General features: G+C 36.5%; 1 protein-coding gene across 1 annotated transcript; it reads right to left on the bottom strand.

The window, feature by feature from the left end:
* Positions 1-7,991: 7,991 nt before the first annotated feature.
* LOC145039353 (uncharacterized) lies at positions 7,992-14,620 on the bottom strand. The gene is made up of 11 exons (XM_078987422.1): positions 14,606-14,620; positions 14,461-14,533; positions 14,141-14,389; positions 13,960-14,031; positions 13,179-13,849; positions 12,820-13,060; positions 11,628-12,736; positions 9,664-11,546; positions 8,452-8,614; positions 8,269-8,271; positions 7,992-8,210 (listed from the first exon to the last, which is right to left on the bottom strand). Exons 1-11 carry the CDS (start codon positions 14,618-14,620, stop codon positions 7,992-7,994), a joined length of 4,698 nt encoding a protein of 1,565 aa, XP_078843548.1.
* Positions 14,621-16,046: the final 1,426 nt, after the last annotated feature.

Consider the following 16,046-nt stretch of genomic DNA (forward strand, 5'->3'; position numbering starts at 1 on the left):
AGAGGTATAATGCATAGGGTTTTAATGAGGTTTTCATTAACTACCATACGAGTAGTAGTTTTTGGTATCAATGTAATAAAATATGAATTACATCCCCGATGAATGTTAACCGATATGTTAATTTATTTACATAAAATCGATCACATCATCCTTCATAAGCTCTCAATAGCTTTTAATGAAAGACAAATTAAACTCATAAAAGACTCGAGTTTTGTCACTCCTACAACCCCAATTATCCTCCTAGACTTCTTATAACGTGAAAGAACTCTCAAAATAGTCCAAATGGTTTGCGTTGAGCCTTCTAAACCGTGGGCTTCGGTTTGAGAAGATTACCCCTTCAGATGTTGGAATTTTCGCTAAAATAATTGAAGAATTAAAAAAAATGCTAAAATTAAAATCAAATAGCATGTATTTAACCTTTTCTTACGATTCGGACCATGAAAAAATTTGGTTTTTCCATCGCCTTCCACCCCTTGTTTAATCTTAACTTTTTGGAAAACATCAAACACTTCTATATTTTCAAAGTCATGAAACGTTTTTAAAAAACAACCCTTGGCCACCCTATCTTGATCAATAGCATTGCCTTCATCAATTCTTTTTCTTTCTCTGCCAACTTCTGAACATATGTATGTCTCAGATTCTAGGCCTAACCATCTTTAATCACTTGGTCAAACCTATGCACTTGCATCCAAGAGATAAATAACTTGAAAGGAACATGGCTGAAGTTTGCCACCACATACAAGTCAAAGTAATGTATTTGGGCGTAATTAACCTCTTGGGTTTAGTCTCTTTATATATTACAAGAATTACAACGGATAATCCTATTCTATAGGATCTGATAAATACAACTTATACAAAGCCTATCTATAATTTAAACTACTGTCCTATTTACTTTTATCTTTACATTCCCCCTCAATCTTAACCGTAAATAGGTTCAGATTGTATCGTAACTTCTCCAACATACTTCTAGTCATAGGCTTTGTGAGACCATCTGCAACTTGATCATTTGATGATATAAAACGAACATCTAGTGCTCCCATTGCTACCTTTTCTCTAACAAAATGAAAATCGACTTCTATGTGTTTTGTTCGTGCATGAAAGATTGGATTAGCTGTTAAACAAGTAGCCCCCAGATTATCACACCAAAGTATCGGAGCTCGAGTTTGTTTGACACCTAACTCCTATAGTATTTCCTGAATCCAAGTTCCTTCTGCTGTACCATTTGCGAAGGCTTTATATTCTGCTTCAGTACTTGACCTAGAGACTGTTGGTTGTTTACGTGAGCTCCATGAAACCAAGTTAGGACCTAGAAATACTGCAAATCCTCCTGTAGATCGTCTAGTGTTCAGACATCCTACCCAATCCGCATCTGTAAACACACTTAATAATGTGGAGGACGATTTTCGAATACGCAGCCTTGTAGTAATTGTACCTTTAATATACCTCAATATTCTTTTCACAACCTCAAGATGAATATCAGTAGGTCTAGCCAGAAACTGACAGACTTTGTTGACAGAAAAAGAAATATCTGGCCTGGTTAGCGTGACATATTGCAAACCTCCAACCATGCTTCTATATTTGAATGTATCCTCCTCATTCAGAGGTTTTCCATCATCGCTAGATAGTTTATTATTGACCATCATTGGGGTGGTGACAGCTTTACAATTCACCATATTAGTACGATGCAACAAATCAGTCGCATATTTGTGCTGAAGTAAGGTAATTCCCCCTGAATTGTGAAGCACCTCAACACCTAAGAAATAGTTAAGCCTCCCTAGATCTTTGATAGGGAAAGATGAGCTCAACGCCTGAATGAGTTTGTCCACCACCCGTTGAGACGGTCCCACAATAACTATATCGTCGACGTACACCAACATAATTACAATGACCTGATTGCAATGGACAATAAACAATGAGGTATCAGCTTTAGAGGACCGAAAACCAAGTTGATGAAGTTGGTCTCTTAACCTAGAAAACCATGCCCTAGGTGATTGTTTGAGGCCAAAAAGTGCCTTGCGTAATTTGCATACATACTGAGATTGAGTGGAGTCTTCAAAACCAGGTGGTTGGTGCATGTATACTTCTTTGTCCAGAAAACCATGAAGAAACGCGTTGTTAACATCAATTTGGCGAAGATGCTAGCCACGAGAGACTGCAAGAGAGAGGACTAAAGGAATAGTGGCAGGCTTTACTACAGGACTGAAGGTATCTTGATAATCAATACCATATTGTTGTGTGAAACCACGAGCAACTAATCGCGCTTTATGCTTATCAATAGTGCCATCCGGGTTTTGTTTTAATTTAAAAATCCATTTACACCCAACAATATTAATACTAGTGGGTCTAGGAACGAGAACCCATGTATGATTTGTCTTGAGTGCTTTAAATTCTGCTTCCATGGCAGCTCTCCAAGCAGGATCAGTCATAACAGCTCGATAAGAAGTAGGGGTGATAGCAGAAAAAGCTCTTTTAGAAAGATCATAGCGAATAGTGCCATCCGTGAATTATTTAGGGAAAGTTTTTCCCAGACTAGCACGCGTGGTCATACCTAGTGGAGAAGCTTCTGGAGTGGACTGTAAAGGTGGCGATAGATCAACAAGTGGAGGTGACATGGACGTTGAGGTGGCTGGTGACATAGGCTCCTGAGGTTCAGCTGTTGGTGCAGTGACTGATGACAAGGTTGTTGTATCTGGCACAACAGCAGGGCTTGTGGATGCTGGTGTGAATTCTTCGGTGGGTACATGCGGAGGTGATACTGAAACAATGATTGGTGCAGAAGTGGAAGCTTGTTGTGTAGCAGTGGGTGGTACGGCTGTATCTACATCACAATTGTTAGCTAACAAAATAGATAAGTCATATCTGCTCATGTGATCATTAGTAACTGCCGGTTCAGACTAGGGAAACAGAACTGGTTCTGAGCCAGAAGGGACAGAAGGTGGAGTATGTATAGGAGCGTATGGAAATCGATTTTCATCTAACACGACATCTCTTGAAATATAAATGCAACATGTGGACCTATCTAAACATTTATAGCCCTTATGAAGAGAGCTATACCCCAGAAAAACACACAATGTGGAACGAAAACTGAGTTTGTGTGTATTATATTTCCGTAAACTAGGCCAACAAGCACAACCAAAAACTCTAAGAAAAGAATAATCAGGGGTGATTCTTAACAAGCGTGTAAGTGGTGCAATATTTTTAAGAATTTTGGTAGGCATACGATTAATCAAATAACACGCAGTCAAGAAGGCTTCATCCCAATAACGAAGGGGAAGAGACGACTGAGCTATTAGAGCCAGACCAGTTTCAACTATATGGCGATGTTTTCGTTCTGCTATTCCATTTTGTGGGGACGTATGAGGACACGAGACACGATGTGTGATTCCCACTTTTTGAAAATATCGGTGTAATTTTTGGTATTCACCCCCCAGTCTGACTGAACACTACGGATTTTGGTGTTTAAAAATCGTTCAACATGATTTTGGAAGGTATAAAACACTTGTTCAACATCAGATTTGTTTTTGATAAGGTAAATCCAAGTGTATCGACTGTAATCATCTAGAAACCTAACATAATATTTAAAACCCCCACTAGACACTTGAGCGGGTCCCCAAACATCAGTATGAATAAGTTCAAGAGGACAAGTAGAGACACGAACAGAAGTATTATAGGGTAATTGATGACTCTTTGCACATTGACAAGCATCACATACTGATGACTCATTACTAGACAAACAACCTAACTTATTTGAATTTAAAATAGTCTTGACAACTGCTGAAGTGGGGTGACCAAATCTTCGATGCCATTGAGATGAAGAAACTTTGACACTTGATAAACCATGACGTTGCGGAAGACTTTTAGAATGACTGATAGGTATAGAGTAGAGACCACCTTTGCTCCTACCTAGTAGTAGAACCTTCTTCGTGGCTATGTCCTTGACACGGAAAACATTAGGATAAAGTTCAATAAACACATGGTTACCAGACATAAGTCTCTGAGCAGATTAAAGATTTCTCTTAATGTGTGGAACATATAAGACATTTTTTAAATGAAGAGGTCTAGTTAAACCGGGAATTACTGAATGACCAACATGAGAAATAGACAAACCTGCTCCATTAGCAACTTGAACTTGATCTTTGCCATGGTAACGTTCTTGGACAGTGAGGTGATCAAGATCATTGGTTAGATGATCAGTTGCTCCACAATCAACAAACCAGTTTGGGTATGAATTATATCCAGCTGATGTCACATTGTTGGCCCCACGGTAGTCTTCTACTTGGTAAGTATGGTTGAAACGGTTCCTACAAGTTAGGGCTGTGTGACCAGATATGTCACATACTTGACAGCGGGGTCTTCCATTGTTCTGACTGCGCCCACGACCTCGTCCACGGTAATCACCTCCTCTGTGGTTTCCTCTCTGATTGAAATTGTTGTACCCAGTTGTATTGTTGTAATTGCGATGAGGTGCGCTGTTATTATTTTTGTTTTCTTGGCGGGTGATGTTATTAGCGGATGATGAGAACTCCACAGTGCTTCCCATGGCGGTGGCTTGAGCCTCATGTGCTATTAGATAAGAGTAAAATTCTGGAAGTGTAACCTTCCATTCGTTGCTGAGAACTGTTATGGCAGTAAACAAATCGCCATGTCCTGGTCCCAATCCAGCCAGCATGTAACCTATTACTTCCTCATCATTCATCGGTTGTCCAATATTCGCCATTGTACCGGCGAATCCAATCATTTTCTGATAGTATCCAGCAGCACTTAGGTCTCCTTTCTTTGTGGTTGAAAGTTGTGTACGAATCTGAATTGAATTTCCACGGTGTTTAGCAGAGAACATGGTGTGGAGCGCTGTCCACAACTCCTGAGCAATACTGGTGCAGCGAATTAATTGGGGAAGAACTTCCTCTGTCATCGAGGATAGGAGACCACCAATCACATCCTGATCTTGAATAACCCAGGCATTATGCTCAGGATTTGGGGATTCTTTTGGGGGCTCATCTTCCTTCGCGGTACTCGTCTCTGTAGTTATCACGACTGAGGGGGCTGGTGTAGTGCCATCAAGATGGCCGAAGTGTTGGACTCCCTTTAGAATAGGGACCACTTGCGCTTTCCATAGGAGGAAGTTGGAGCGGGTTAGCTTGCAAGATATAGCCGTAGCGATGGTAGAGGACTTGACTGGGGCTGACATCGTTGGAGAAAGAAGAGAAATACTCTTTGAAGGGGAATCAAAGAGTCGGATAGAAAGATAGGGTTTCAACTTTGGATCTAGCTCTGATACCAAGTCAAAGTAATGTATTTGGCGTAATTAACCTCTTGGGTTTAGTCTCTTTATATATTACAAGAATTACAACTGATAATCCTATTCTATAGGATCTGATAAATACAACTTATACAAAGCCTATCTATAATTTAAACTACTGCCCTATTTACTTTTATCTTTACAATACACACCATGTATAAGATCAGAAACCATTAAGGAAAAACCATTAGGGAAAGTATCGAGCACCTCCTTAGAAGCCAGTTGCATATGCAATTTGTTGAGTTTATTTCCATTTAAACTAATATTATAATACATATGAAAGCATATGCCCAACCTTTCATAATGAACACATTAAAATCATCAATCGAGTATTGTGAAAAACATATGCCCAACCTTTAATAATACATTCTAACTACATTAAAATCGCCAAAAGATATAACATCTCGATTTCCTTAGCATAAAATTTAAGATATGTGACCATAACAACCTTTTACTTGGTTCATCTTGTGGCACATGCATATTTACCATGTAACATTTGAATTTATTAAAAAATAAATAAAAGAAAAAAAGAACATTCTCTCATCTACAAAATTAGATTGTTAGTCTTTGACAAACACCAACGGATACCACACGATTCCTCGGCCACCACTACACGCATAATAAAACTAATAATTACCCTAAACACCATATGCTTTGAATCCCATTCTAGTTAACCAAGTTTCTTGCAACCCCGTGAAATCAATACCATGTACGGAACAAAGTTTCATAATCAGCGACATTTCACCGAATCCCCAATACTAGGTAAACTTGTCGTGTTGTGTCGAGTTCGTGTCGTGTCAAGACATTAAACGGGTTGAAAAGGCTTGACCCTAACCCGACCCGTTTAATTATCATGTCAACCCATTTATTTTCGTGTCGGGTTTCGGATTAAGGTTTAGACCTTGTAAATATGTTGTGTTATGTCGGATTGAAATATTTTAAAAGTTTGAAAGTAGGAGTTAAGGAGGCAAGAATGAAAAAGTGAAACACTGGAGTTATTAAATGGAATAACAAAATTTATAGTAAGTTTAGAAAGAAAAATAAAAAGAGTTAAAGTTGGGGAGCAAAAGTGAATGGTGGTGAGGATGTTTAAAATTAAGTAACTTTAAAAATTTGAATATTACTTCTAATTATTGAGTTTGACCCACTACAAATCTATAACATATAATATATTTATAAAAATATAAAATTTATAATAAATAATATATAATTAAACGGGTCATATTCGAGTTATCTTCGAGTTGAAAGTCTTGACCCTAACCATACTCGTTTAATTATCGTATCGTATTGTGTCAACCCGTTTACATAAACGTGTCGAAATCTATGATCCTAACTCGCTAATTTTGTGTCGGGTTCGTGTCGGGTTTTCGTGTCGTGTCGTGTTATGTTTTACCAGGTCTACACAATACCACATATATTTAAAGAAATGACATTTATTTATCAATCGTATTGACACTAATGTCCTTAATCAATTTTCTAGGATCCGCTTTTATGTCCTAACATATCAACTTAACATCCCCCTAATTTCAATAAATAAATAAAATCATTTTAGTGAGAGCTTGTTAACATTTTTTTTTGGAATGTCGAATTTTATAAATAAACTAAGTAAGAAGCTAGAAAGACGTTACAAAATAGAAGAAGTAAAAGTTGGATTCTATAACCAAGATGTCCAACTCAACCTATCCTTAGAAGTTAGAATAACTATTAGAAATCCATAAAAATGACCTATTTACCACCTCATAAAAAATAAAGGATTTCTTAGGAATATCTGTCCCCAAAAACAATTGAATTAAGAACATTCCAAAAAAAAAAAAAAAAAAAAAGTAAAGTCAAAACCACTGCATCAAACGTCTTCCATTGGCCACCAGCCAACCAACATGAGCTGGATCAAGAAAGTAAAGATTGGATGGCAATCAGATTGAGAAAATGCACACCCACCAAAGTGCAATATGACCCCAAACCTACATAAGGTCCATACAACCAGTGAAAATATGATCATTAGACTCCACTGCCACCGAGCAAACCGAACATAAAGTTGACTCCACTTCAATGGTCATATAAGAAAGTCTATCTTTGATGGGAATACTCTAGAAGCCGAATCTACATACAAAAATATTCAACTTGATAGAAACTTAATTATTCCAACAAGTTTCACTACCTTTCGAAACCAGGTAACCAACAACCCGTTATCTAAATAAGCACGGACAAAAGAGACTAAAACTCATTTGACACCTCTAAAAACCGCCCTAACCTATCAATTTGGACTCAAAGTGCACCTGCTGCATCAAAGCCAAGAAATCATCCCACTGAGTCTGTTCAATACTACCTCTGGGGGCGTCGAAAAGACTCCACCTCCCAACCTAACAACACACGATCTTTGACTGACAATTGTCTATGATTATCCAGAGCAAAGATCCTATGATAAACAAGTGTGAGAGGTAATTCACCAACCCAAAAATCATGCCAAAAAGAAGTGCAATCTCCGATCCGAATTGGACATAACGACTGAACATCAAATCCTCGTATCTCAACTAGACAAGCATACGAATAACGCAATTCCAAGGACCATACTAAGATTACCCTCTTTTCTTTTTCGACTTACCTTTAGGAGCAAAGTTTGATGTTCAAAAAAAAAAAAAAAAAAACATCACTTCTAATTTTGGCATATGAGAAACGATCATCATGTGAGTCCTCAGCAACCCCTTTCTTTCAACACGATTATCCACTCCAAGTCCTCTACGATCACTATGTTAGTCCTTGTCTTAACTTCTAACGAGACATTTAACATAGTATTCTCAACCTTATCATCATTGTGGTCACTTAACTCACCTTCTTCCCGTTCATCTTCATCTACCATTATATTCTCATCATCTTCCTTATTTGCATCCTCATCCTTGACTAATGTTGGGACCTACGATGTGATTTCATGTACCCTTACCTCACAGTTCATCTCCCCAATAATAACATACCATCTGTATGAAATTATTGACATAATAGGCGTTTTAATACACTTTACCTACCAACACATTTTGCTCTTAATCATCATCCATAAATATCACATCACCGCATTCGCTAGCCAAGCACAAAGAGGGAAATCTATATATCTCGTTCCACACCATTCTTTATGAAATATTGTCATACGCTTCACATACCTTCCAAAGATCTATTGTTTGTGTCATTTTTGGGAAATTGGTAACATAAATCATTGTCAAAATTTTGTCGACATTACTCTGCTTAGGGTTATGGGATGCATTCTCATATACCGTCTTATTAAAGATCCACTGCCAATCATTTCCGGTCCCCATCATAATACGACTTCAAGGAAGCATTTCAACGATCAATGTTAAGACGATAATGTAGAGTTATATGTCAAAAACAACGGCGATGATAAAAGTCAATGGCGGTCAACAGTCTTGCGCCGCAAGGATTATTACCTTGTTTCACTCACTTTAGATATTCGTCATTATTTTACCAACGGGCTAAATACTTGTATCATTATTCATCTATAAAAGGCCTCAAAGTTTGATAATGTCATATCATCAAACTCATAAGTCCTAAATAATCGTGTTAGAAGTTTTAAGGTGGGTTCCAAACCAAATCATGCAAATATAAAAGCCCGCTAACTCTAAGTTTGTTTATGGCCCAAATAATTCAATATCTTATCGAAAATAGTTAACAGTTAACGTATCATCAAACAAATATAGGAAGAGTAAAATAGTAAATAATGTCCTTGTCTTGTAGTTTTGTACATCAATAATATTCCGATATCATAATTAAATGGTTATTATATTATTGATGGTTGTATTTTGGATAAATAATCAGTTACCCATAGGATTTCATATATATATATATATATATATATATATATATATATATATATATATATATATATATATATATATATATATATATATATATATATATATATATATATATATATATATACTAGCCGTCTACCCGCGCAAAGCGGCGGGGCACGTGAGTTCTTTCGGTGATATGTTTCCATTACAAAATTGTTATGTTAAAAAAAAGTACATGTTGAAGACAATATAATCAAACTATGGTGTTATTTGTTACATCATGCATCAAATAACCAATAAAAAGCAACCAGTCAAGACAATACAAAATATTAATCGTGCAATACTTCTTTATACACCACATTTGCTGTATAAACCCCATCACCTTTTGAATTTTCGTTAGGCTGTACTAATACTTTTGTATTGCAACGTGAAACCCCTCTGGACAATGCAACATAAAGTTGTCCATGCGAGAATACTGGTTCTGGAAGATAGATACCTACATATGGAATTGTTTGTCCCTGAGCTTTATTGATTGTCATTGCAAAGCACAATCGAATAGGAAACTGTTTCCTCTTTAGCTTGAATGGGAACATATCATCATCAGATGGACATAAAGGAATCTTAGGCAAAAATATCCTTGTTCCTGCATGTTGACCAACACCTATTTCTGCATCAATAACATTTTGCTGAAAGCTTCTACATATCAATCGGGTGCCATTACACAACCCATTTGCTAGGTCAATATTCCGTAACAGTATTATCGGACATCCAACTTTTAATCGAAGGTAATGCGGAGGTAAACCACTAACACTGATCGAGTTTAAGAATTCCAACGGATAGAAGCCATTTTTATCATCTATGGCTTCATCGACACTATAGTAAATTCTCTCTTCTCCTTGAAATCGATCGATCATGTAATCGTTAATCGCATCGACACTATCATTTTTTGTAGATAATATTGCCCGCGATATGATATAATCTGATTCAGACCTATTAAATTCCAATGAGGGAAACACTGCATCAATCAAAGAATCTAATGATTTTTCTTTATCAGTGTATGGAATGACCATATCATCAGGGATGCGAATAAAACTTCCGTCCACTGTTTCTTCAACTCCATCACCAACCCGTAATAGAAAGTTTGAGAACCATGGATCAGTAAGTGCTCTCATATTTATTGTTAACCGCAACTTTATAATCGAAGACCAAAGAGGCGACATTCGTAGGCTAGAGTCTACAATTTGTGCTCGTGTCCCACGTCTTACGACTGGCAATACTTGTCTAAAATCGCCTCCCAGAACCATTATCTTTCCACCAAAAGGGAGTGCCACCCCAGTGATATCTTGCATTGTCCGATCAAACGCCTCCACCACCTGTCGCTTTGCCATCGATGCCTCATCCCATATGATTATTTTTGCAAGCCGAAGTAGTTGAGCGGTACCGCTTTGTTTTTGGATTCTACAAAATGAGTTATTATCTGGAGTTAGAGGAAGTTTGAAACGCGAGTGAGCTGTTCTCCCCCCAGGCATGTTATTAGCCGCAACACCCGATGAAGCTGTGGCGAGTGCAATATGACCAAGTTTGCGTATATTAGCAAGTAAAGCTTTGTACAGATATGTTTTTCCTGTTCCGCCAGGACCATCTATGAAGAACACTCCTGTACAATCAGTACACACATGCCTCATGATCTCATCATATGCATATTTTTGTTCAGGATTGAGAAACTCTTTGGCACGCAAATGGTCATCTTCCACAATTATAGAGCATTCTTCTTGTACCTCTCGAAAAACTCCAGACTGAAAATTCAAATCGGTGTTTACAGTCGGGAGATCAAAGTTATCAAGCTTGTTACCCATAGACTGTAGGAATACGCTTATGTCTGTAAGGACCATATTTTGTACTCGATTGACATTATCGTATTGTCTACTATAATCTTCGGAGAGAGAATTGTAGTGGGAATTCCATATCTTGCGAACATCTCCAGGATCACAAAAAACTAATATCGTTGCAAACAACCTTCTGAGAGCATTTGGAAACTGAAACAAGGAGGCCTCTACAAGACACTGCGATAAACTATCATCTGTCTCTATTAACCCTCTTTCAAGAGCCGCTTTTCGAAATGTGGGATGTCTTACGTTATTGACTGTGTACAGATCTTCAAAACATGTAGGACCCCTAACATGACATAATAACACACGTAGATAGTATCGCTCACGTTCAGCAGGATTTGCAGAAACCAAACGACCAACTGCTCGTGATACTTTTCGAGGATTCCATAGACGCGATTCTTTATTCCATGTGAAGTGTTTGGGAAAATCTTTGTATAAATATTCTCTTGCATTAACGTTATCTTTATTCATCTTGAAAAATGCAGTCAACATTGATCTCTTATCTTTCTCCCTCTCAACAACTGATTTCATTGCATCATCATCAGTGAACCTAACCAACTATTGGTTTGGAAGATGCAATTGCAAAGTGATCACATTAGGGTGGATTTGATTAAGAGAAAAGCTAAAAATTCGCCATACTGCTTCTGGAGCGGAGACGTATCGTGCATCCTGAAAACGTTTTATCTCATTGATAACAACAGGTTGTGCATCTGGATCAATATGGATAACTTGCTTGTCATGACCCTTGTAAATATACTTAAAGATGTATTTCACTGATGTTATACTCGAGCAAACCTCAACATTTAGATGGCAGTTGAACATCATCAACAACTTTGGGTTATATGGGACAACCCATCTATTATCCATCATAATACCTTGTTTATTCACAGCAATTCCATTATCTCTCCTTCGATAAACCGGATATGTGTCCTTTCCTTGTGTTGTGGCTTCGTTGAATTGTCGAGGGTATCTAAAACGACAGGTTGGTGGATCACCTTGCATACAAGAACATTTTTTGTTTAATGTACCACAAGGACCATGTATCATGTGTGATTTGACCAGATCGTGTAGTATAGGATACTTTGTCGGGTTTGGAATTTCGGCACACACATACTTGTCATAATGGTCTGTATTGGTGAGCTTCCATTCAGGTTTCATTATTAAGAGAAAATGAGCATGTGGTAAACCACGTTTCTGGAACTCTATTACATAAACATATGCACTCACCACACCAAGGACGTGCCTCTTCAAGAGTTGTTCCTTAAGGTCATGTAACTTAGCACGAAAAACTCTTGCAACCAGATCTGGTCTATCTTGTGCTGTTTGAAAATGAAGTAACTCATTTTGGATTTCAGGCCAATTCGGATTGCACGTTATTGTAAGGAATATATCAGGTTTCCCTCCATCTTGAACTAAAGCCATAGCATCGAGAAATCGTCGTCGCATGTCACGAGGACCTCCGATGAAACTTGCTGGCAAAACAACACGTTGCCCAATCATACTTGCTTGTACCTCACCGGCATTGACACAATCCACAACACCTTGGTATAACTCCGCTCTTATTGTAGATTGGTTTTTTCTACAAAATTCCAAACGCGAAGTCTCAATCTTGATGTAGATATCTACCACAAATTGTTGTAATAATCTCCCTCCTAACATAATTACGTTCAAGTTTGATCGAATCTGCAACTTGTAACAGTAGTACTCCCGCATAGTTACAGTTTTCCTACCCGTTCTTATATCAGTCTCTACATAATGATTAAATTGAATAAATTATATCAATTTTTACATTTGTAAAATTTAACAATATTAAAATTGTGGCTATGCGTACCTTCTAGATCTTCATCGAAGATTTGGTCGTCATTAATCATCTCATTGAATGAAACCCCTTGCCTTAGTATGTTAGAATGCCATCCAGGCTCACCATTTGGAAAGAATAAAGGATAACACAATGGGTCATAACATCCCCAATAAGATTGAATTGTTTTTGGTTTGTCGGACCTTCCATATACTATAATACTTCTTTTATATGCGGTTATGTTGTCATTGCCTTCAATCCAAATACCAGCAACCTGTGAAATTATACAATAGAAAAAATATGATTAAAACTGGTACGTAATTTGCATAGTTATATTTAATACATGAAACATCTTTTTTCTCAAAAACATATGTACATAATTAATTTCAAACCTCGGATGTGGTTGGCCGGTTGTACACCCTTTGGTCTAGTTCTACTGATGCATTTAAAGTGACTCTGTAATTGTCGAGCGGTCCTAGATCAGCAAGGCTACGAAATATTGCAACGTATGGGTTTGTAGCAAGAACGCGAGTCAAAATTTCAACAATTGGTTTAGCAAGATTCTTCCATTCGTGTCTATTTGACATCTCAGCTTCAACATCGTAAAAATACAATTGTAAGAACTTAGGTTCATCCTTTTTCCTTGGAACTAACTGATCGATTCTATGGTATATCCCTCCATTCACACAAAAAGTGTATACCCCAGATGTTATATTGGCCATCGATTCATCCACTTCTACGCCCATTGATGCAAATGAATAGTTGGTGTTGTATGCACGTATATTCTTTCTAAACAATTTGCCTAATTTTGTTTCTGAGGTGAAAAGATTGTGTAATTCGTCAGGAATAGATGAGTCTGCCAACTTTGTCTTTCCACTCATGCAACAAAAGCCAGCAGATTCAAATTGTAGTCGTTTTGCCCCACAATAACTACATATATCATTGAACTTCACCACACGATGTTTTTTACGGATACCGGCGAAAACAAAACTATATGGATCATCCGAGATGCTACCATTTTGTACTGATGGAGTGACATTGCCATGGATACAACCTTGTGGATCTGTAGACATTTTATTCATTAGTTAAATGTAATATAAATAAAATTAAAATAATTACACATAATTATTAGCCAATATATATGATATTTTTCGGTAAAAATCAAATACTGACCTATTGATGTTGAAATTTGAGTTATCAATTCATCGCGTGGAGGTAGTATTACGTCAGGCTGACTTTGAATACCTACGTATAAACAAAAATTTCTCATTAAGAATGTAAATTATGAAAGATTATGGTTAAATGTAATGTTGTACTACTTAGATTGTAATATGATAACTTCAGACATAGTTACCTGGTTTTGTTATGGTTGGTTCCGTCTGACGTTGATAAGGGTTTCTATTATAAATCAACTTTTTTTGACCAAAATCCATTACACATGTAGGAGATGCATTGGTAATATCCACCAGATTCCTATTTACTGTTGGCACATTTGACAAAAATGTTGCGTTTTGACTATTTCCTTCCCCATTAGCTATTCGTCTCATTTTGTTTTTCTCCTTTCGTCGTTCGTAACATGCCTTATTATATGCTTTTCGTTTTTCTGCAATATTTTTTTAAATGAATAATGTATAACGATGATATACTAATAATGATTGTAAATATGTGATATACCTTTTGTATTTTCTGCATCAATTTGGATAACATTATTATGTTTATTTTCTTTACCGTCAAACCTCATTGCAAACTGTAAAACACACAAAAAAATGTATACTTTATTTTATACATAACAAATCAAAAAGTATGATTATTCAAATACGAAATTTATTACCATTTGTTTTTGTTATAATAGTTTAGATCAAAACCAGATTTTATTTATGTGTTTCTGGTAATGTGAATGGTCTATAAGGAGATGATGCTTGAGTTGCCGACATATATTGGTTTGATGATACTTCTTTTCTTAGGTGAAGCTAGTTACTTTGAAACACGTTGCATCTAACTAAAAAAATACTATAAATAGTAGACTTTTTCATCATATAGTACTTGAATAAGAGATAATTTAAAGTTAAATACACATACCTGTTTGATTTTGATGAATCCGATAGAGCAGATGGTTTTTGTGAAGCCGATAGAATATATGTAGTTTATGCATGTACAAAGGAACACAAAGTGAGTGTGAATGGTGTATAATCGAGAAAGTAAAAATCGTAAATAGTAAACATACGCAGTAGCAGACTGTAGAACCGATGAAGCCTTCTTATATGTTAAATTATAATTATAGAATATGTTTGCAATTGGCGCCTATGGTTCATCTACTACGCAAATATCTCTCTCTCTCTCTCTCTCTCTCTCTCTCTCTCTATATATATATATATATATATATATATATATATATATATATATAGGTTAAAAGTTTGTTATGAAAGGATTACATATAGTTCATACTTATGTGTATATTTATAATAAAATTTGAAAATTCGTAATCCATTTTGATTTACTTTTATCTTATTAGTTGAAAAGTATTCAAAATTATACCGGGAAACAAAATAAGATTTTTTGTTTTGAATTGGTTTTACATGTAATTCAATTTTAATTATTATTTTTATAGATTCTTAAAAAAAAAAAATAGGAATTGCATGAATTGAGTTCGCATTTGGTTTTGTGGGTCAAAACAGTTCGCATAAGAAGTTCACGATTTGTTTGAGGTTAATTGATTTTGATTTCGCAAGCTTGGAGTCGGAGATCTGGATTGTGTTCGCATCTATGGAATGCGAGGAGAATTTAATGGTGATATTCAGTTCGCATTTGGTGACACAAGTACGTGGTTGATGATTTTTGGTTGGTTCGCATTTGAAATCAGTGGGTTTCGCATTTGGGTTCGTATCTGGGTTTCTCAAACAACTGAAATGCGAATATGAGACAACTGATTAATTTCTCAGTTAATGCGATGAAATGCGAATGAACTCAAAGACGGATGGATGCAAGATGCGAAGAACTTGAATGAAAATGCGAAGTTTTTAATGTATAAATGCGAATTGGGGAAGAAAGCTAAGAGTTTCGCATTTGGCCCCTGATCTTTTCAAGAAATAATATAAGTGGTCCAACTACAGGGATGCGAAATGAAAATTCTGCACTTGTCTTTTTATGACCCCATTTTGCGAAGTTGGACCACTTATATTATTTCTTGAAAAGATCAGGTGCCAAATGCGAAACTCTAACTTTCTTCCCCAATTCGCATTTATACATTAAAAACTTCGCAT

Source organism: Lactuca saligna, chromosome 4 (assembly GCF_052625555.1).
Source record: "Lactuca saligna cultivar CGN05327 chromosome 4, ASM5262555v1, whole genome shotgun sequence".
Taxonomy (NCBI): domain Eukaryota; kingdom Viridiplantae; phylum Streptophyta; class Magnoliopsida; order Asterales; family Asteraceae; genus Lactuca; species Lactuca saligna.

Coding starts and splice junctions, on each gene's coding strand:
- LOC145039353 (XM_078987422.1), bottom strand. Junction 13,850..13,959: donor TCAAATTTCAACATCAATAG/GTCAGTATTTGA, acceptor AAATGTCTACAG/ATCCACAAGGTTGTATCCAT. Junction 12,737..12,819: donor CTTCGATGAAGATCTAGAAG/GTACGCATAGCC, acceptor ATCATTATGTAG/AGACTGATATAAGAACGGGT.